This window comes from Haemorhous mexicanus, chromosome 23, assembly GCF_027477595.1.
Source record: "Haemorhous mexicanus isolate bHaeMex1 chromosome 23, bHaeMex1.pri, whole genome shotgun sequence".
Classification (NCBI taxonomy): domain Eukaryota; kingdom Metazoa; phylum Chordata; class Aves; order Passeriformes; family Fringillidae; genus Haemorhous; species Haemorhous mexicanus.
Genome location: NC_082363.1, coordinates 7,276,086 through 7,297,612, shown reverse-complemented (window position 1 = coordinate 7,297,612; position 21,527 = coordinate 7,276,086). Strand labels below are relative to the sequence as shown.

Here is a 21,527-nt window from a genome sequence, read left to right as displayed (position 1 = left end):
AGCTCTGTCTGACTGCAGGATTTTTCCACAACAAAATGAAATCCAGGAGATGCAGATGGAGCCTCGGCTGGGTTCCCAGGAAATTCTGTGGCTGTTCCTGTGTTGGGAGTAAATTGACAGCATAAAACCCAAGGAGTCAGCCTGGGTTTGTTACACACCTGTCTCCTCTTTGGATTGCCACTTGCTCAGCCTGTTTGCCAGGAGTTTCAGATTAAAAAATGAACCCAGGGAGCTTAATTAACCTTGCTGTGTGCAGGGCAGGGGAGCAGTGGGGGGCAGCCAGACTCCCAAAACTGGAGTGCAGGTCCTAGCAGGGCCAGGGAGCCAGGGCTGTGTGCCATCCAGGAGACAGCAAATGGCCAGAGGAGATGGAAGGTGAAAGGCTGTACTTGTGCTTCTGAAACCTGCCAGAGAGCCCAGACCTGCAGGGGATTCCTTAGAGAGCATCCCACGGTTTTTAATGGGGTTTGTTGTAGTGGTAAGTAAAATATTGCTTGATTTTTTTTTTTTAAAGCCTCTCTTAGAACCTCAGTAAGGTGCTGGAATATGCAGGAGTCCTGTGCACCCAAGGTGGACATTAATCAGTGCTCCTGAACAAGCTGCTGAGACTTACTGCTCAGTTGGAGCCTGTGCAGAGCTGTTAGTCGTGGCTGGCACAGAGCTGAGCCTCACCTGCAGAAAGGGCCAAGTGCAGCTCCTGGGGCTCTCACAGCTGCTCCTCTCGGCCCTGCTGCACCTCACAGCCCTTCAGCTCGTTCAGGAGCTCCACCTTTCCTCTCTCTGGCTGTGGATTCATGAGAAGAACCAGCCACAGAGTCGCTAAGGCTGGAAAAGCCCTCCAGGATCATGGAGTCCAAGGTTTAACCCAGCCCTGCCATGTCACACTGCACCTGTCCCCAGGTGCCACCTGCACCTGGTTGGGTGGTGCTTCCCCCTGCCCTGGGTGCTTTGGCTGTGCCATGGGAGGGATGGATATGCTCAGTTCTGTCCCTGACAGCCCAGGGCAGTGTCCTGGGTTATTTGGGACCCTGCTCAGGCTCAGTGTGCTCCACTGATCACTGCCACGCTCCAAACCTGTGTCCTGCTGCTGCCCTGGAGCAGATGCTGGGAGCAGCCTGTGCCAGGGGATCCAGGGGAAGCACTGGAGGCTGGTTTTACTGCAGGACTTTACAAGAGTATTAGCTAAATTGAATTGACTTAATAAAATCTTGAAGCATTCCAGAAAGATTGTGAATTCATTAAGGCCACAGCTGGACAGTCTGTTCCCTCTGCTCTGCATGGCTGTTGCAGCCATTGAGGAGTGCTGTCGTTTACCTTTTCTCTTTCATTACTGCAAAGCTATTCCCCTCCCCCAGGATTTTTTTCTTTCCCCTGTCAGAGCTCGGCTCTGGGGAAATTAAACAGCAATTATTGTGTTTGCTCACTGTGCTGTACCCTAACAGACACTGGAAGGGAGGTTGGTGTGTGTGTGATTGGTTGCACAGGAGCTGTCAGAGCCCTCCTGTCCAGGGATGCACACCCAGCCCTGACCCTTTGTGTGCCAGGCAAGCTGAGCACAAACCGCTGGGCTGTGGGTTCTACATCTGAAACCTGCTGATCAGAAAACCAGGGCTTGCTGAGGGACAGGGGCTGCTCTGGTGGGGGTGACGTGCTGGGGGAAGGATGGAGCTGGCAGAACACCCAGGTGAGAGTGACAGGAGTGGGACAGGCAGGGGAGAGGTGGCCCCTGGCAAGGACAGTCCCTGCTGGAGCTGGTGAGGGCTGGGAGCGCTCCAGGTGTCAGCTCAGAGCTGCAGAGAAACCTCCCTGCTGTGAGCTCCTGCAGGAGGGGTCTGGGCCACATCTTCCTCTGCAGAAATAACCTGCAGAACACAGCTGAGAGGAGATGAAGTGTGATGTTTTTATATGCACCTACCAGGTGGGGTGAGATGGCCTTGGCAGGAGGAGGCAGGAGGCTGGAGTCGTGAGCTCAGCCTGATTTCAGAGCTGGTGAAAGCTGAACTGGTGCTTTTAGTGAGGGACATAATCCCCTCTGCCTTGTGAAACTTGGGAAGGTAGGTGGTGTCAGGGACATGTGCCGCTGAAAGCCTGAATAATGCTTCTCATTTTGCTTTCTGTGTGTTGGGGACACTTAACCAGATGTTAACATGGAAACACGGAGCTGTGTGTGCAGGAAAGAAGAGGTGCTGGTGTGTGGAGGGAAGGTGAGGCTGCAGTGACCAGGAGGGGAGCCCTGAATCCTGGAGGGGAGAGGAATCTTCTCCCCACAGCGCTGGAAGAGAGAAAGCTGGGCCTTGCAGGTGGTTTGGAAGGGCATTAACAGCATCTTCCCTGATGTGGCACACACAGTCACCCTCGAGGGTTCACCCTGCCTAATTAAGGAATAAATTACAGCTCGTTAGGGGTGTCACTGCCCCCGAGCTGGGCCAGTGGGGGTGACAGAGGGGTGGCTCAGGCTGCCCTGCCTTGGCTTTGCTGTGTGCTGCAGCCATGGCCAGCCTGCCCAGAGCAGGACAAGGACACTGTGTTTGCAGGCTGGCCCTGCCCATGGCCTGCGAGCCACAAAAAGAGCTTTGGAGCAGCTGCCCAGCCCTCCCAGGCTGGCACAGCTCAGGGATGTGGGGTGTGCTGACTGGGAGACCTTGTGGTGAGCTGCGGTGAGATCACCGGGAACAAAATGATCATTACAGGCCATTCATGTCAGAGCCTTCATGCCTCTGTGTTTGCTTGCAAGCAAAACCAGCAGCTAATTTGCAAGGCAGCCTTTTGTCCCGGGGCCTTTGATCAATGCTGGCCTGTGTTAATGTTTCAGGAGGCTATTGATTTCTGCAGCAGCTTTTGTTCCTGAATTGATGTGCCCTGGCTTTCAGCAGCACGCTCTGTGCATGTTTGATTAAAGCTCATTTGACTTCCTCGCAGTGAGGCCGGGAGCTGTTTCTGCTCCCTGTTTGGGGAGCCAGAGCTTGCCTGAGTCAGCCCTTTGTGCTCCTGCCTGTGCCACCCGGGCAGGCAGCAGCATGGGGTGGTGCTGCCAGGCTGAACCCCCAGCAGTAAATCCCTCGGGCACACAGTGGCATCCTGGGCAGCCAGGGGCTGAGGGGTCCTGCAGGGAGTTCTTTCAGTGGGTACCTGTGTAAGGTGGCATTCTGTGTGTGCTGCCCTCTGCCTGCTCCATTTCTCCCTGAGCCCTTCACCGAGTGCTGCACTGTGCAGGCTGACCAGGAGCTGGAAGCACAGAGCACCCTTTGGTCCTTTCATCTGTGCATTGTAGCTGGGGTAAAACTGCTTGTTGAATAAATAGACTTTGACTTCATCTTGATCCCTGTGCAGTTGTGACTGCTCTTCTGAGCCAGTCTCAGGGGGAAGAAGCATTATGGTCATGAGGCTGGCATTTTCTATAAATACCCAGTTTCATTTTTAAAGTTGCTTTATTATCTGCAGGTATAAGATGTTAAACTTCCCTTGGGACCTGATGGCTTTGCAGTGTGTAAATGGAGCTCTAATAGGTTCCCATTCCCTATTTTATGATGGGAGGAGAACAGATTGGTTCCCACTCTGCTGTTGCCATGTGTCAGAGGACACAGTAATTCACTGGCATAAAGACATGGGATTTACTGACTTGCTCCTTGGTGCTGACACCTCAGATTTGATACAAATGAATTTATAGGTAAAAACCGACTGGTTTCATTTGCAAGAGACTTCCAGCCTGTGCAGAGCATTGCAAAGCTCCCTGCAGAGCCCAGCCTGGCTCCTGGCACAACCCCAGCCCCAAGTGGACAAACAGCTGGCCTGGGTGGACTTTGAGCCCACTCAGTGGGCTCAGGGAAATGGCATTTCCAAAGCAAACACGTGCAGGGAGCAGGCAGGGGCAGAGCAGGGTGCTGGGCTCAGAACTGCTGTTCTGCCCGGTTTGCCATGAGCTCATCACCAGGCAGCTTCAGATCCTCTGCAGGACACACATTTTTAATATTTTTAGTAGGGCTTTAGTCCTTCAGAATCAAGAATTGTAGGTAACGTTTTGCCCACCTGCTCCTCCCCCCAGCCATCACCGTGAATATTTGTTATTTTAGTATATGATACACAAACACAGTTCCGTGGTGGGGATCAGCAGCAGCATCCCAGTCTGTGGCAGCACGGATTAAAAGTGATCTGTTCTGCTGTTGCCAGAATGTGGTCGTGTTCTTTCTTCTGGGGTTTCTATTTTTAAATTAGGCACTGGTAAAATTCTTAAGTGTCTTAAATGTCAGCAGTTAATGTCTAGAACAACATCCTCCCTTTGTCTTTGGAGCGTTTCAGTGGTGCAGGTATTGGTTGTGGCTGTAATTGCTTGTTGGGGGCCCTGGGGAGGGTTTGGATTCAGGCAGGGTCGTTATTGGAGTTAACTCCTGCCCTGCCCGGAGCAGGGGCTGCAGGATTTCCCCACGGAGGCAGCAGGCTGAGGTTATTTGATCACATAAAACACAGTTCAAAGAAACCCTTTTTGTGGGCAATTCAGGTATGTTTGTTCTGATGTTGATTTTTTCAAGGGGCTGGTTAGAACTTCTCCGTTTTCCTCTTGCAACTTGAAAGCAACAACACCTTTTACCTTAGAGGCAGACAAGTCGCCAGGAAATGATGGGGTTTCAAAGTAAGAGAAAAGAGATTAAAACCACATGCTGTTCTTTGGTTCAGCCCTGCATCCGCAGGTTTGAATGGCAGCTGCTGCACTTCCTGAATGTAAGCCAGATTCATTATGCTGTGAAATTATCACTCATTTCTCTAGGTGTGCTCTTTTAACTGCTTAATTAATTTAGATGTGGGTATATATATTGAAATTAAAACACGATTTCGTGCGGTGGGGTTGTGTTACGGTTATAGACTTGTTGAACATGTTTGTACTCAAACTTTCAGCTCCTTACCCAGGAATGTTGAACAATGGCTGACGAAAGGGCAGAGTGTGTTTGGGCTGAGCCTTGTTCTCTCTGTGGACAGTGGGAGCTGGGGCAGGTTTGGGGTGGCTGTCAGAGCTCGGTGCCAGGGCATGCTGACAGTGACACAAGGGCACCCTCTTCTGAAGCATCCAGGTGGAGGCTGGCTCCTGGTGCTTCCCAGCCTCTTTCCTTTCCTAGGGCAGGAGTGAAAAAGCGTTTATTTCCTTATTTTCCTCCTCTGCAAAAGCAGGCAAAGAATAAGGAGGGTTTTTTGTGTGTCTTACCTGAATAGCTCTTTTTTTTCTGACTGAAATCCATCATGGTTCTTCCTGGAGAAATCCTGGCGAGCCGGGGGAGGCAGAGAGCTGGCAGCCAGGCTTGCAGGTCCCTCTAACCCCGTGCTGTGTGCTGTTGTGTGCTTGCAGGGGGAGCTGATCACCTTCTACTACTACTGGAAGAAGACCCCCGAGGCGGCGAGCTCGCGCGCGCACCGGCGGCACCGGCGCCAGGCCGTGTTCCGCAGGATCAAAACCCGCACGGCCTCCACCCCGGTCAACACCCCCTCCAGACCCCCCTCCAGCGAGTTCTGTGAGTGCAGCCCCAGCTGGGCACTGGGCAGGGCAGGGAGCAGCAGCCCGGGAATGGTGCCACACCTCGCAGGGGACAGCGGGGACACGGGCTGGGGGCAGTCGCCCTCGCTGCTCCGGCACCTCGCTGCTGGAATGTGGGAGGTGGCTTTGATCAGCCAGTGGTTTGTGCTTGAACATAAAAGCATCCTGTGAGGGTGGAAATGCTGCCCTGGGATTGGGTTTCCCTACTTTTTTTCTTGGTGCTGTGTTGTATTTTCTCCAGGCTTATTACAGTAATGGGGATTGGAAAGCACAGAAGGAAGGAAGTGCTCCCTGCCTTTGGAAGGAAGTCCCTTCCATCCTTGTGGGTGACCCCTACCCTCTGCTGGAGCTCAGACTGTGCTGCAGCCAGCACTGTCTTAGGCAGTCCTGGAGGAGCAGAGGCCTTGCCTGGACCAAGTGTCCAACCCAGGAGCAATTCCCCAGAGCAGTGCCCGCTGCCTTGCACAGGTCCCTACAGGCAGAGAAACCTTTGTCCATTTGGGAAAGGTTTGTTACCCTGGGAGGTTTAAATCTTCTAAACCCACGTGGCTCACAGAGAAAAGGGGCTGTGGGAGGCAGATTGGCAGGTGTAAAAAGAAACGTGGGCAGGTGGAGGATGTGGTGAGCAGGCTGGACACTGAATTCTATCCAGGGTAGGGAGGGAGCAGGAAAGGCTGGGAGCTTTTCCCTGCTGAGCTGGTGGGATTTACTGCTGGTCTCTGTGTGCACAAGGAGTGAGGATCTGGACTCCAGCTCAGTCCCAGATACTCAGCATGTGAGAGCTGGTGGCTGGGAGGGCCCATCCTTACTGATCTGACTGCAGGATGAGAATCCAAATTCATTTAGCATAAGAAAGCAAGTGCTAGCCTGGGGTCAGCTCTGCAGTCAGGGTTTGAACACCTGCAAGTATTAATGCAGGAATCAGGGCAGTGGGAGCTATTAAGTGTAACCCTGTGTTAATTTGAAGGGTAAGGAGTTGCTGACAAACGCTGATGGCAAGCACTGGAGAGTCTGTAAGCTTTAATCCATAAACTGGAACCTGCTTGCACAAAACATCCTCTTGGAGCCTTTAGAAAAACACTGTTCCTGTATCAAGGACTTCTCTTCTAATTAAAGATTTGAACAGAAGAGGCCTGAGGGCTTCCTGCTTGTGCCAAATTACAGCCCTGTTATGTTGTGAATTTATAGTAGTGGGACTAGAAAAATGCAGTGCTCTCAAAAGGGAAATATTTACTCCTGAGGTGTTTGGAAGGTAAGATACAGTTTTTGTGATGTCTGCATATTTTCAGTGGTTTAGATGCTGCTTTTGAGCTCATAGATGTGTTACCAGCTAATTTGCCACAAAGGGACCCTTTGCATATCCTCTTCTTCTTCAAAACATGACATTTTTGCAGTGTGAGTGTGCCACAGGTTAAAACTTGGAGTCCTGCAGTAAGGACAGGAAAGCTGGTGTTAGTTATCCTGCAATGCCTCTCATCCAAAAGGATCTCAACATGTTTTTCAAACAGGTCCCTTGTATGTAAGCATTGATTCTTCCACCCACAAACACCTCAGCTGCTGGGTAACAAAATAAAAACCAGAAAAGCCACTACAGGACCTGTCCATGGAATCTTGTAGGTTTTAAATACAGAGTATTTGATTTTAAGTTTGACCAGATTCTAGAGATAAATTCCTTTTCTCTTGAAAATTGTGGGTTTGGAACACAGCCTCTTGATCTCCCCATGGATGGTATTTGAATGACAACTTACCTGGAAATGTAGCACGTGCTGAATCAGAGGTTCCAGGAGTTGTATCCCTTGGCACATTCCTGGGATCCTCTTAACCTGCAGCACGGTGAGGTCTGGGTTTGCTCTGTTTGGAACCTCAGAAATAATGGCCATGCAGGGCAGGGTGGGCGTGGGGAGTCACCATCTATTCTGCTTAGGGCTTATTTTAGCCAAGTAGGAGGAAGTAGAAAATCCTGCTGAGTGTTTATTTTCCATTTTCCTCTTTCTCCCACCCTCAGTGGACCTGAGCTCGGCCAGTGAAGATGACTTTGACAGCGAGGACAGCGAGCAGGAGCTGAAGGGCTACGCCTGCCGCCACTGCTTCACCACCAGTATGTCCCAGTGCCAGTCCCAGTCCCTGCTGGGGCTCCCCTCTGCTGCTGCCTGGGGCTGGAGCAGCCAGCAGCAGCAGCTCCTGGGCTGCTACAGCTGTTCACAGCAGTGTGGGGGAGAATCAGCTGAAATATGCAGCGCTCCTAACAGAGTTAATCAGGCTTTGCCATTGCACATTAATACTGCGGTGACAAAGGAGAAGCCTGAGGTAGACATTTAGACAGGAATAAATCTGCATAATCCATAATCTAGGTAATCAATTTGTGACATAATGAGTCACTGTTGGGCTGTGGCTGTCACACACAAAACTTCTGATGCTGCACCAGATCTGCTGTGCATCAGCCCCCTTCCTGTGGCTGTTCCCAAAGGCTGCTTGAAGCTGGGGCATTTGCAGCTGAAAGTGGAAGCCCCAGAATGGGGAAGGAAATAAGAGGTTCAGAGCTCACTTCTCTTGCAGAAGCCACAGCTTTGAAGAACAACAGCTGCTTTTTAGCTCCCAGGTAGAGCAGATAAGGTTTCTTTCTGTGCCTCAAAGCTGTAGTTTCTTAAGCAAGCAACCATAATTGGTAAAAATTGAATATTGAGGGTGTGCCCTGGGACAGGACAGACTTTTCCAGAAACTTGTCCAACTCTGTTACCCATAGAAAAGCAGCTTTTTTAAACAATTCCCTGTGTTTGTGCTGGGCTGGGGTGCTCTGTGAGGTGCTGAGCTGTTGTTTCCCTGCCCCAAGCCTCCAAGGACTGGCACCACGGGGGCCGGGAGAACATTCTGCTGTGCACGGACTGTCGCATCCACTTCAAGAAGTACGGGGAGCTGCCGCCCATCGAGAAGCCCGTGGACCCCCCACCCTTTATGTTCAAGCCCGTGAAGGAGGAAGATGATGGCCTCAGTGGGAAGCATAGCATGAGGACACGGCGCAGTCGAGGCTCGGTGCGTTTCACCCTCTTGGATGTAGGGCTAAAAGGAGCCAGGCCCTGGCCTGGTTTGCCATGGGCTGTGCCTGCTCCTGCTGCCTGTGTGTGCCAGGGGGAGCCTGGCTCAGGCTGAGCTGTCTCTGGAAAAGGGATGGAATGTCCCTGCAAGCTGTGCTATTTCTCTGTCATGACTGGCAGTGGGCTGTCACCATGAGGGGGCATTGACAGTGCATGGCAGATCCTGTGCTAGTACATGTCCTCCTTCCAGCTGCATCCTGTTGGAGGTGTGCCCTTGGGAGGAGTTAGAAAAAATTAGATGCTGTTCATGTGGTTTCCTCATGTTACTGGAGTTAAAGCCTCTTCCCTACAGAGAGCTCTGCTTTGCCTCTGTGCTTGGTGTGCTCTGAGTTGTGACTCGGCTGGGGCACCAGGAGCCTTCCTGGGAGCAGCTCTGGGTGATTTATCTTGGAGCTGGGTTTAGCTAATGGAAAGCAGCAGATAGATTTCTTTCCTTGCCCTCCCCTCTCTGTCTTTCTGAAGAGGATGATGTGACCATTGATTCTAAATACCTCGTGAAGCTCCACTCTTAGGGAGTGCTGGCTTTCGTAGTCAGTCCTCCAAAAAACTACTGGAATGGCAGGGAAACAGCATTAATTATTGAAATGTACTCTCCTGATCCCTTACTGCATAGCAGGAGCTGGGGCTTTAGACCTTGGCCTTGACTGCCAGCAGATGGAGTATTTTTCATGGAACATGGGGGTCCTCTCCTGCCTCAGGCACCCTTGTGTGTGTGCTGTGTATGGGGACATCTTCCTAAATGCCATTTCTAACAGACACTGCTGGTGGAATAATCAGCACTTAATGCTTGTGAGTAGGCAGATTAAGGATTTGCCTCCTTTTACATTTGAGTCCGGTTCGCTTGGAAGGAGGAAGGATCAAGGTGCAACGCTGCAGCTTTTTGCTGCCAGGCTGTGCCAGGGCTGTGCTCCCCGTGGCCCTGCCGGGGCAGAGCACTCTGAGGGCTCTCTGAGTGCTGAGCTGAGCTGGCTGTTGTCCCCAGATGTCGACCCTACGCAGTGGCAGGAAGAAGCAGGCAGCCAGCCCCGATGGCCGCGCCTCGCCCATCGCCGAGGACGTGCGCTCCAGCGGCCGCAACTCGCCCAGCGCCGCCAGCACCTCCAGCAACGACAGCAAGGCCGAGTCTGTCAAGAAATCCACCAAGGTAACCCCACACCTGAGGCCTCTCGGGCAGGTAACCCTTCCCCCTGGGCTCTCCCAGCCAGGGCTGCACACCTGAGGCCTCTCAGGCAGGTGCGGGAGGCTGGGGAATCTCTCTGTGACCCAGAACCCCAGTGTGTGGATAAGGCAGAGTGTGGGGCAGCCTGGAGCTGGCCAGGGAGGGGTGGGAGTGATCCAACCTCCCCTGTAGCCCCACGTCACCTCACTGCTCTCACAGTGAAGTAATCCCTCCACTCTGGATGCAAATGCAAGCATGAAGCTCGGGGGAGTAATGCAGATCAGAAATGCTGAATTTAAGACAAGTAGGCAGTTTTGAGGATTTTTTGTAAGCAGTACTTAATCTTTGTTTACAAAGGAGTATGAACATTTAGTAATTGAGTCTGCTGCTGCTGCTGTTTTCTGGAGGTGTATTTGCTTGGTTGTTCAGAGCAAGCTGACAGTTGAGTCTGTTCAAATGAATTGAGTGCCTTTCCAAGAGAGTTCTAACAAAACAAAGCCACATGAAGCTGAAGGCTTACCATTAAGCAGTGTGAATTGAGAAGTAGCAAGTTAAAAATAAATATTACACAAAAAAAAAAAAAGTCAAAATGAGCATGGAGGAAGTTTTCACATTATAAAACTGAAAACTTGGCAGAATTTAAAGTTGGGTAATTATGTGATGCACAGAGCTTTTCCAGGCCATGGGAGAAGGTAGTAATCTCAGAATAGCTATTCACTGTTGGCCCTGTATTTGAAGGGATCTAAAAATATTCCTCTCAAAATACCAAGAGTAGAGCAAGACTTTCCTGTAGCAGAAGGAGGCTTATCCTGTCTCCTGCAGAAATTCTGGCTCAGTCTTGCACCAGTTAATAACTGGTGTTGGTCTGTGTTGGGAGGGTAACCTGGGCCAGGTGATCTGCTGTGAGTTCCTGATGGACTTGGTCCTGCCCAGCTCTCTTTAAAAAATCTCTTCAGATGAGGAATGCTTTGTGCACTTTGCCTTTTTCCTGCTAGTTGGATTTGTGTTGGAGTGCTCTTAAATACTGACTACGTCAACTCCTGAGTTCTGCTGCTCCTGAATTTGTGTTGAAGAGGGTGGCACTGGCCTACACTCAACTTAGTTTTGCATTTACACCACTGGTAAGTGTTGTGTTCTGTTTCCTTTGTGGCAGAAGATAAAAGAAGAGGTATCCTCTCCTCTCAAGAACTCCAAGAGGCAGCGGGAAAAGGCAGCATCTGACACAGAAGAACCTGACAGGTCCAATGCCAAAAAATCCAAAACTCAAGTGAGTCCCACAGAGGAGTATTTCCTCTTAGGAGAATGGTTTGAGGTGGGGAGGGGGTGCAAATCTGGTAACAAACCAAAAACATCGAATCAATTTGAGCCACAGCAAATTGTAACTTAATCTGTGGCTGGAAAGCGACCAACGTTATGTGTTCCTCCTGCTGAAAACAGTGGAGTGATACGGGGTGAGTCCAGAAGTTGGGTTTTTTCTTTGTTTTAATATTAATATCAGCCATATAGGAGTACACTGGATTGTTCTCCACTCCTTTCCTCCATTTTTTCTAAATTTAAATTCGGGTTTTTGTCTTCTCTGACGAGTTAGAAGACCACCACTGGAGTTGTCACAAGACAGATCTTTTCCTCATAGTGAAGAAGAGTTTTTCATGTTCAGCAGGACCCCTCCTGTATTTCAGTTTGTTCCTGTTGCCCCTGGGCACTGTGGAGGGGTCCTGGTTCTGCTGTCTCTGCACTTCCCTTGGCTGTTTGTGTTCCTGTGCTGGTGTAGGCCCTGTGAGGTTCAGAGTTCACCTGCACCTGTGTCTGCAGAGCCCGTGTGACAGACCCCATGCTGTGGCACACCCGGAGTGTCCTGGTGTGCCTTTCCCAGGCTCAGTGCTCACTGCTGCCTCTCCCCACAGGAGATCAGCAGGCCCAACTCCCCCTCGGAGGGAGAGGGCGAGGGCGAGAGCTCCGACAGCCGCAGCGTCAACGACGAGGGGAGCAGCGACCCCAAGGACATCGACCAGGACAACCGCAGCACGTCCCCCAGCATCCCCAGCCCCCAGGACAACGAGAGCGACTCGGACTCCTCGGCTCAGCAGCAAGTGCTGCAGGCGCAGCCCCAGGTGCTGCAGGCCCCGAGCGGCTCTGCCCAGGCTGCAGCTCCCACCCCGCCGGTGCCAGCCCCGCTGCCGGCGCCGCCGCCCGCCTCCAGCGCCGCCCCGGCGCCCGCGCAGGTGTCACCGCCCGTGTCGCAGCCCTCGGGCCAGCCCCAGCCCTCCGCACCCCCGGCTCCCCACTCGCACATCCAGCAGGCCCCCGCGCTGCACCCGCAGAGAATCCCGTCGCCTCACCCTCCCCTGCAGCCCCTGAGCGTGTCGCAGAGCCAGCCCGCCCCGGCGCAGCCGCACACGCAGCCCGCGCTGCACGGCCAGCCCCAGCCTGCCCCGCACGGCCTGCAGGCGCAGCCGCTGCTGCCCCACGGCCCCGGGCCTGCCCAGCCCTTCTCCCTGCCCGCCCAGCCCGCTCAGTCTCAGGTGCCCCTCCAGACACAAGCCCCGTCGCACTCGCACTCGGGGCTGCAGGTGTCGCAGCCCGTGCTGCCCGGCACGGCCTCGCTGCAGCAGGCGCAGCCTCCGCGCGAGCAGCCGCTGCCGCCCGCCCCCATGGCCATGCCTCACATCAAACCTCCCCCCACCACCCCCATCCCGCAGCTCCCCACTGCTCCGGCCCACAAGCACCCTCCCCATCTCTCGGGGCCGTCTCCGTTCTCCATGAACTCCAACTTGCCCCCGCCGCCCGCTCTGAAGCCCCTGAGCTCGCTGTCCACTCACCACCCTCCGTCGGCGCACCCTCCTCCCCTGCAGCTGATGCCTCAGAGCCAACCTCTGCAGTCCTCGCAAGCCCAGCCTCCCGTTCTGACCCAGAGCCAGAGCCTTCCCCCTCCTGCCAGTCACCCCCCCTCCGGACTCCATCAGGTTTCCTCGCAGCCCCCCTTCTCCCAGCACCCCTTTGTGCCCGGGGGCCCCCCTTCCATCACGCCTCCCTCGTGCCCCTCCACCTCCACGCCGCCCACCGTGCCTGGCATCCCTCTGCAGACCCCCATCTCCACGTCAGCAGCTTCTAGTGGGACAGTGCCCGTGGTGACAGCCTGCACGCTGCCACCCATCCAGATCAAGGAGGAGGTCCCTGATGAGGCTGAGGAGCCGGAGAGCCCTCCACCTCCACCCCGGAGCCCATCCCCAGAGCCCACGGTGGTGGACATCCCCAGTCATGCCAGTCAGTCAGCCAGGTATGGAGCTTTCATCAGTGCTCTGCTTTCCCTGCTTTATACTCCACTGTCTGTGCCTATAAAACCAGTACAGTACGGGTAATTTTATCCTGGCTTTCTGGGAAGCTGGTGGTGTTTGGTCTAGGTGTAGAATGATATTTTTTACTTTGGTCATACAGCTCTCACATCCCATGCTCTTGCACCTTTCCCCGGGCTGAGCTCTTCTCTCTTGTGTTCCTTTCAGGTTCTATAAGCACCTGGACCGTGGCTACAATTCATGCTCCAGGGCAGACCTGTACTTCATGCCTCTGGCAGGATCCAAACTGGCCAAGAAGAGAGAAGAGGCCATCGAAAAGGCCAAAAGGGAAGCGGAGCAGAAAGCCAGGGAAGAGAGGGAAAGAGAAAAAGAAAAAGAGAAGGAAAGAGAGCGGGAGCGGGAGCGTGAGAGAGAAGCAGAAAGAGCTGCGGTAGGTGCAGCTCTGGCTCAGAGCTGGGTGAGGGAACTGATGGCTGGGTCTGACCTGGGTGATGGCTGCAGGATGCAGATCCCCAGGAGCACTTTAACCCTGTCAGGGGTCTCTGAGCGTGGAGCTGTGTGTATGGACTGAAATCCAGCCCGCTCTGAGCACCTCTGACCTGCCTGGGACTGTCTTCTCCTTAGAGGAAAAGGAGAGTTTCTGCCCCTGGTCTGCCTCTGTGGGAAGCCAGAGTGGCTGGGCAGAACTAGGCCAAGTGTTGGCATTTACCTTGCAGCAGGAGAGCACAGTGCAGGCACAGTGAGTGCCTTTGTGTCTTGTGCAGGCACTCGAGTGCTGTCTGCTGGCAGAGGGGCTGGCTGTGGAGGGGAGGTGTGCGTGTGTGTGGCTGAGCTGCTCCAGGGCAGCTGTGTTGACCTGAGGCTCTGTCCCCGCTGTGTGCAGCAGAAGGTGTCCAGCTCCTCCCACGAGGGCCGCCTCGGCGAGTCTCAGCTCAGCGGGCCGGCGCACATGAGGCCTTCCTTCGAGCCGCCGCCGACCACCATCGCGGCCGTGCCCCCCTACATCGGGCCGGACACGCCGGCGCTGCGGACGCTGAGCGAGTACGCGCGGCCCCACGTCATGTCCCCGACCAACCGCAACCACCCCTTCTTCGTGCCCCTGAACCCCACGGACCCGCTGCTGGCCTACCACATGCCCGGCCTGTACAACGTGGACCCCGGCATCCGCGAGCGGGAGCTGCGCGAGCGCGAGATCCGCGAGCGCGAGATCCGCGAGCGGGAGCTGCGCGAGAGGATGAAGCCCGGCTTCGAGGTGAAGCCCCCGGAGCTGGACGCGCTGCACCCGGCCACCAACCCCATGGAGCATTTCGCCAGGCACGGGGCGCTGACCATCCCGCCCGCGGCGGGGCCTCACCCCTTCGCCTCCTTCCACCCGGGGCTGAACCCGCTGGAGAGGGAGAGACTGGCGCTGGCGGGGCCGCAGCTGCGGCCGGAGATGAGCTACCCGGACAGGCTGGCGGCCGAGCGCATCCACGCCGAGCGCATGGCCTCGCTCACCAACGACCCCCTGGCGCGGCTGCAGATGTTCAACGTCACCCCCCACCACCACCAGCACTCGCACATACACTCGCATCTACACCTACACCAGCAGGACCCCCTACACCAAGGTGAGCCCCGGGAGCTGGGCACTTCCCTGGGAGCGGCTCAGAACGGGCTCAGTCTGACCCTGGAACTCAAATAGGAGAATCCCTGTGCCCCAGGAGCTGGGCACTGCGCTGGGGAGCGGCTCAGAACGGGCCCAGTCTGACCCTGGAACTCAAATAGGAAAATCCCTGTGCCCCAGGAGCTGGGCACTTCCCCTGGGAGCAGTTCAGAATGGGGCCTGGAACTCAAATAGGAAAATCCCTGTGCCCGAGGAGCTGGGCACTCAGAACGGGCCCAGTCTGACCCTGGAACTCAAATAGGAAAATCCCTGTGCCCCAGGAGCTGGGCACTTCCCTGGGAGAGCGGCTCAGAACGGGCTCAGTCTGACCCTGGAACTCAAATAGGAAAATCCAATCCCTGTGCCCCAGGAGCTGGGCACTTCCTTGGGAGCAGCTCAGAATGGGCCCAGTCTGACCCTGGAACTCAAACAGCGAAATCCCTGTGCCCCAGGAGCTGGGCACTTCCCTGGGAGCGGCTCAGAATGGGCCCAGTCTGACCCTGGAACTCAAATAGGAGAATCCCTGTGCCCCAGGAGCTGGGCACTTCCCTGGGAGCGGCTCAGAACGGGCTCAGTCTGACCCTGGAACTCAAACAGCAAAATCCCTGTGCCTCAGGAGTAGGGCACTTCCCTGGGAGCGGCTCAGAACGGGCCCAGTCTGACCCTGGAACTCAAATAGGAAAATCCCTGTGCCCGAGGAGCTGGGCACTTCCCTGGGAGCAGCTCAGAACGGGCCCAGTCTGACCCTGGAACTCAAATAGGAAAATCCAATCCCTGTGCCCCAGGAGCTGGGCACTTCCCTGGGAGCAGCTCAGAAGGGGCCCAGTCTGACCCTGGAAGTCAAACAGCAAAATCCCTGTGCCCCAGGAGCTGGGCACTTCCCTGGGAGCGGCTCAGAACGGGCCCAGTCTGACCCTGGAACTCAAATAGGAAAATCCCTGTGCCCCAGGAGCTGGGCACTTCCCTGGGAGCAGCTCAGAATGGGCCCAGTCTGACCCTGGAACTCAAACAGCAAAATCCCTGTTGTCATGTCCTCGTTGTGGTTCTGTGCTGTGGAAGGTTGTGGTCTCTAAAGTGCAGTTACTTTTTGTAGGGTGATGGTAACACCACAGTGATCTTCCTTCAGACTCTCACTGGGAGAGGTTTGCTGGTTTGGTGTGGGTTGGTGTTTTTTTAAGTACTGCTGTCCTGGAGCAGCACCTTACAGTTGTAATAATTCACAGTCTCAGAAATGAATCTGTGCCTTGCCCATTTCTGAGGCAGGATACGTGGTTACTGCTCCAGAGGTCTGGATGCTGGAGATGAGGCACTCAGCAGGAATTTTCACATTTTCTGGTGACAGACTGGAGAGAACACGGCAAGCCAGGCACCAGGAGCTGCAGCTGCCAAGTGAGGGGAGGGGAAAGTCAGAGTAAAATGCAGGTTCTGGTGTCTGGCTACCAGTGCAGTGTTTGTGCAAGCACATGCAGAGTCCTGTGCCCTGGAGCAGTGTCCATTGAATGGGCTGGGATGCCCACGTCTGGAGTTGGAGGCAGTGTGAGTGCTGCTGCAGAGGCCAGGCTGGACAGCAAGGAAAGCTGCAGGGTGGTGTGAGGTTCTTGAGGGCTGGGGGTTGCAGGTAAGAGGTGCCAGTGCTGGGTATCAGCATTCCTGAAGCTGCTGGGGCTCACTGCAGAAATCACAGGTGCAGGCAGGTTTGCAAAGCCCCTGGCAGCAGAGGAGATCTGACCCAGGCCCTGTGTGTACGAGGGTTCTGTTGGCAGGTGAGCCAGTCACTGAGCTCCTCTGTGCAGGTGAGTCTGGATGCTCCCCAGGTGCTCGTTCTGGACAAAACCATGGCTTGTCCATTGTCCCTCCCTGTGCAGGGAGAGGCTGCTGCAGACACAGCCAAGGCAATTCCTGCCAAGGCTCTCTGTGTTGTGAGCAGTAATTTGGCTTTGTGCTCTGCCAGGTTCAAGCACAGTGAGGGGCTCTGGGGTGCACCTTGCTCCAGGTGGCTGCCCTGGTGCTCAAGGCTTTACAGCCCCTGTGTCTCCTCAGAGTGGGGATGGACAGAGGCTAGAATGACCCCACATTTGTGCTGTGCACCAGCTGAGGGAATTGTTCTGGCTCTGTGTTCCTTTCCCCGGTGGAAACTCTTTCTCTCCTTGTCTCTCAGGCTCAGCAGGACCTGTCCATCCACTGGTGGATCCTTTAGCAGCTGGACCCCACCTGGCACGTTTTCCCTACCCGCCTGGGACCATCCCCAACCCATTGCTAGGGCAGCCACCTCACGAGCATGAAATGCTCCGGCATCCAGTCTTTGGTGAGAGCATTTTGTGGTGCTTTGCAGGGCTGGCTTTGATCTGCAGTGCCATCTCTTGTTGTGGGGTTTAACCTTTCCCAGTGGGGGGAGTCGAGCTGTGCCTTTGGGTGGTTCTGGTGGCTAACAAGGGGCAAAGCAGAGTGTGAAAGTGGTGCCTGTCCCCCAGGTACTCCCTACCCTCGGGACCTGCCTGGGGCCATCCCCCCTCCCATGTCAGCGGCCCACCAGCTGCAGGCCATGCACGCGCAGTCGGCGGAGCTGCAGAGACTGGCCATGGAGCAGCAGTGGTTGCACGGGCACCCCCACATGCACGGCGGGCACCTACCCAGTCAGGAAGATTATTACAGGTGAGGCTGCAAGGGGGGCTTTGGGCACCTGGCAGTTCCATCACACTTCTCCACATTCCTTCTTTTTCCCTGGGAATTTCCGCCTCTCTCGCTGGGTGCTGGGCCCCGATGCAGGTACAGCTGAAAGCTGTGCTCACACCTGGTCGGGGCAGCTGGGAGGGGAGGTGCAGACTTGGGGCACAGCAGGAGAGCAGCCGAGTGTCCCCCAGTGCAGAATCCCCAGTCCTGTCCCTCCTGCCCAGCTGGCACTGGTGACCCGTGGGGCTCCCTGTGCCAGGGCAGTGCCCAGGGTGGTGCTCTGTTGGCAGCCCCAACCAGGGAAGAGATGAGAGTCTTGGCTCCATGCTTCAGAAGGCTGATTTATTGTTTTATGATAGATATTAAAAGAAAATGATCTATTAAAACTGTACTAAAAGAATAGGAGAAAGGATTTCATCAGAAGGCTTGAAAGTAGAGGAAGGAATGGTAATAAAATCTTGTGACTGCTCCCAGCCTCGACACAGGTGGCTGCCATTGGCCATCGAGTAAAAACAATGTCACAAGCTGGGTAAACAATTCTCCACATCCCATTCCAAAGCAGCAAAACATGGGGAAGCTGAAGCTTCTCAGGAGAAAAGATCCTGACAAAAGGATTTTTCATAAAATATGTCTGTGACAGTGCTCAGGGTTCAAAACCTGCGGCCCCTGCTCCCGGCAGGAGGGCAGAGCAGTCTCCTGTGTCTCACACCTCCTTTGTTGTGTTAAAATGAGTTTTCTTTCTCTTGCAGTCGGCTGAAAAAAGAAGGCGACAAACAGTTGTAATAAATTATTTATTTGTAACGCTGGCTATGGAAACCCCAGTCCTTGGGAAGGAGTGGAACATTTTTACATACGAGAAGAGCTACAAAAGGAAAAGAATATCTTATAAAGATTTCTTTATATATTTAAAACAGAAGCAACCACCCAACAAGTAGAGACTTATCAGCATAGTGTTCATTTGTAGAGAAGATTTCTCAAGACTGGTGTGGGTCTCCCTGCATGAAAACGTATTCAGAAGCCTCTTGGAAATACAGGACTGTGTGGAATATTCAGAGAACTTCCTGCAATCTTGGTTTTTTTTTTTTTTTTTCTTTTTCTTTTCTTACTAGTTTGTTCTCAGTAGGTGCTAGAATCAGGTTCACAACACAAGTCACTGTGCGTGAAGGGACACTCGATGCATCTATAGGTAATTAAAAAAAAACAGGATTGCAAGTAGGTGACATAACAAGCTCTGAATCCAAGTGCTATAATAATAAAAAAAAAATCTACTTTTATTTTAATACATTGTAGGAAATCTTCATAATTTTAAAGAGAGCTCAGTTCTGCAGCATGGCTTTTTAAGTCTGTAAATAACTTTTTTTGGGTAGAGGGGAGAAACAAAACAAAACAAACTCCAGAAACGTTTATCTTGATTTTCAGTAACATCACAAATTGTGAATTCCTACCTGGTATTGACAGAATACAGAGTTGATTTTTTAATAAAATATATATATATAATTATCCCTTTAATTAAAGGGAACGATGGGTATCAATAATTTCAAATGGGTAAAAGCTTGACATTTGGTTTGATATCAACAATAAGCATTAAAGGGATTTGCAGGGATAATGTTGCAAATGACTGTTTCTGTTCTTGGTGTTTTGGTTGGTTTGGTTGTTCGGGGGTTTTTGTTGGTGTTCCATCTCTCTGTTCTGCAGCTGGTTTTGTTGAGTTGGGTTTCTCAGCAGCTCAGATGTCCCTTGGACCCCGCTGGCCCTTTTGGTGCCACCTTCAGCAGTTCCTTTTTGTGTGGCCATAAACCACTTCCTTCCTGTGAGATCTGAAACTTAACCCAGCTCCACTGGGTTTAGACTTGGGGCAGAAAGTTCAGAGAAAGAATCTGGTGTAAAAATCTCTTTTGGGAGCTGCTCCCTGGCTCAGACCAGTGCAGCCCTGCTGGTGTGCACGTGCACACCTGGGGAGGATGTGCCTGTCCTGGCCCCCCATGTTGATAAGTTCTCAAGGAAAGTGGACTTGGCAACTCAGTTTTCATTAAGTTGTGTTGCAAAGACCGGTCTGTTTTTCTCTTTGACCGTTTGAGTTTGGGTTTTTTATAAGCAGAAACTGCTTAACTGCCCCCAGTGTTGTGTCCCTGAGGAGCTGAGTGCTCTGGGACAGTGACACTGGCTCCCCACCCCCAGTCCTGCAGGGCAGCTCCTCCTGGCTGCTCCCACCAGGATGGGGAGAGGAGAGGAGCACACAGCGAGCGTTAGAGGAGACAGCTCTGCTTACCAGGCAGATTTTTAACTGTTTTCCCCAGTTTTTTCCCATTTTTTCTTTGCTGGAGCAGAGGGTGATGCGACCAATGGACACCTGAACCTGCTGCTCATTTTTTTCTGCTGTGCACAGCTGCCCCCATTCTCTCTCCCACTCACGAGTGCTCTCTGCTGCTGTAGCCTGTCCAGTGTGATGGTTGTGTCCTAGGACTGCTCTGAGCCCCTCTGGTAAAGTTGTACCCACTCAGCTGCAGGCAGTGCTCACCCTCCTCTGCTGCTCAGCCCACCGTGCAGAAGGTCCCAGGCCCACCAAGGCAAGGGGAGGGGGCAGAGCAGGGGATGTTCCTGCTGGAATTCCCTTTTTGCTCTGCCCCACTGCAGGTTTCTCAGTGCTGCTGGGGCAGCTCTGGCTGCAGGTGTTGGAGGGACAGGTTGTGTTCCTGGGGTGGGGAACCACGAGGTCAGGCCAGAAGGAGGGAGGGGAAGTCCTTGGGGTGGGAAGGTTTCCTTGTGGAGCAGGGATTGTTTCTGCTCTTGGCTGGGCAGCCAGGAGGATGGGCCTGCTCAGCAGAGTGCCTCAGTTTGCTTTGAAGGTCTCATCGGGCACATTTCAGTTCAGTTTCTCCCCTCCTTTTGTTTTACTGTGTGGAGTTGGGGAGTTTGGGAGAGTTCAGCCGCTGGAGCCATTTCTTCTGACCCCTCCCTTGCTGTTTTTTAGCCATAGTTCTTCAGAAGAAGGAAAAGCTAATTCCCTCCAGTGGTCCTCTCTGAATTCCTTATTTCTCAGCTGAAGTTGCAGTCTGTTCTAAAGCTGTTCATTGATAATTTTTTTTTTCTTCTCAGAAGAGCATTCTAATAATTTTATGGGAGCTTTTTTGTTCACATCATTCAGTAATTAAGCACTGAAATTGCTCAGTTTTACCAGTGATTAACTACAACTTTACCTGCAGGGGCTTCTGAAGCCATCCCGGTGTTCAATGCCCTGTTAAAAACAACAACCCAGACCTTTTGATTTTCTTTCAAGAAATCTCTCTGATTTTTCCTCTGTTCCAAAAGTTAATTTCAAGATTTTGCTTTGGTGTTTTTGAACCGTCTCTCTTGTTCTATGTCGTCATGGTTGAGCTTGTTTCACTGCACCGTTCGAGCAGAGTGTACATTCTGACTGCTACATTTATATATATCTTGAAGCTTAATGTATATATGAGTAGTTTGCCATGGGATAACACAGTGTAAACAGAGTAGAAACCCAGAAATCGTGACTTCTGTGTTCTCTCCATTTGAGTATTTTGTAATTTTTTTGAAATATTTGTGGACATAAATAAAACCAAGCTACACTACAGCAGCCAGGTTTTGCCTGCAAGTGCAATGTGTCTCTTGATTGTTGTTGGTGGGAGAGGAGCTGCTCTCACCTGGGATGATCTCACCTTGTCTGCTTCAAACCTGTCTTCTCTTGGCTTTGTTTTTCCCTCTTTGAGATAATTTTGTTGTTAGTGCACGGCTCACAAACGGCAGCAGCGTGTCCAGTTCTGCACCCTTGGGTCACAGTGCTGCTCTGCTGCTCAGGTCCCACTGAACACCCCGGGGGTCCCCCAGCTGCTGCATTTTTGGGAGTTGCTTTTCCCGACAGAAGAAGCAGGAAACAGATTTTTCCTTGTTCGTGCCAGGGTTGAACCCAGCTGCCCCCGAGCTGGCCAGAGCTGCCCTCCCCAGGGCGCCTGCAGAGGGGGAGATGCACAGCAAGTCCCTGCTCTGAAAAGCTGAAATTTGCCTTCAGTGCCATCAGCTGGGGCTCCCCAGGGCTGCAGCGTGTGACAGGGGAGCATCAGCACCTCCAGCTCCCAGGGCAGCCCGGGCTGGCCCAGGGAGCCTTGCAGAGCTGTGTTTGTCAGGAGGGCAG

General features: G+C 53.3%; 1 protein-coding gene across 8 annotated transcripts in view; it reads left to right on the top strand.

Annotated features, from left to right (window-relative positions):
• Positions 1-20,972, top strand: part of RERE (arginine-glutamic acid dipeptide repeats) — a 169,535-nt gene extending 148,563 nt beyond the window's left edge. For 6 of the 8 annotated variants that reach the window (XM_059866826.1, XM_059866828.1, XM_059866829.1 and 3 more), the window contains 11 exons: positions 5,336-5,498; positions 7,527-7,619; positions 8,352-8,551; positions 9,596-9,757; positions 10,926-11,039; positions 11,677-13,049; positions 13,273-13,495; positions 13,949-14,672; positions 16,866-17,012; positions 17,179-17,359; positions 18,127-20,972. In XM_059866826.1, coding sequence (XP_059722809.1) covers positions 5,336-5,498; positions 7,527-7,619; positions 8,352-8,551; positions 9,596-9,757; positions 10,926-11,039; positions 11,677-13,049; positions 13,273-13,495; positions 13,949-14,672; positions 16,866-17,012; positions 17,179-17,359; positions 18,127-18,160 — 3,414 coding nt within the window. In that variant the 3' untranslated portion in view covers positions 18,161-20,972. The remainder of the gene's footprint in view (positions 1-5,335; positions 5,499-7,526; positions 7,620-8,351; positions 8,552-9,595; positions 9,758-10,925; positions 11,040-11,676; positions 13,050-13,272; positions 13,496-13,948; positions 14,673-16,865; positions 17,013-17,178; positions 17,360-18,126) is intronic. The other 2 variants (XM_059866831.1, XM_059866830.1) reach the window with 2 other exon arrangements.
• The last annotated feature ends 555 nt before the right edge of the window (positions 20,973-21,527 follow it).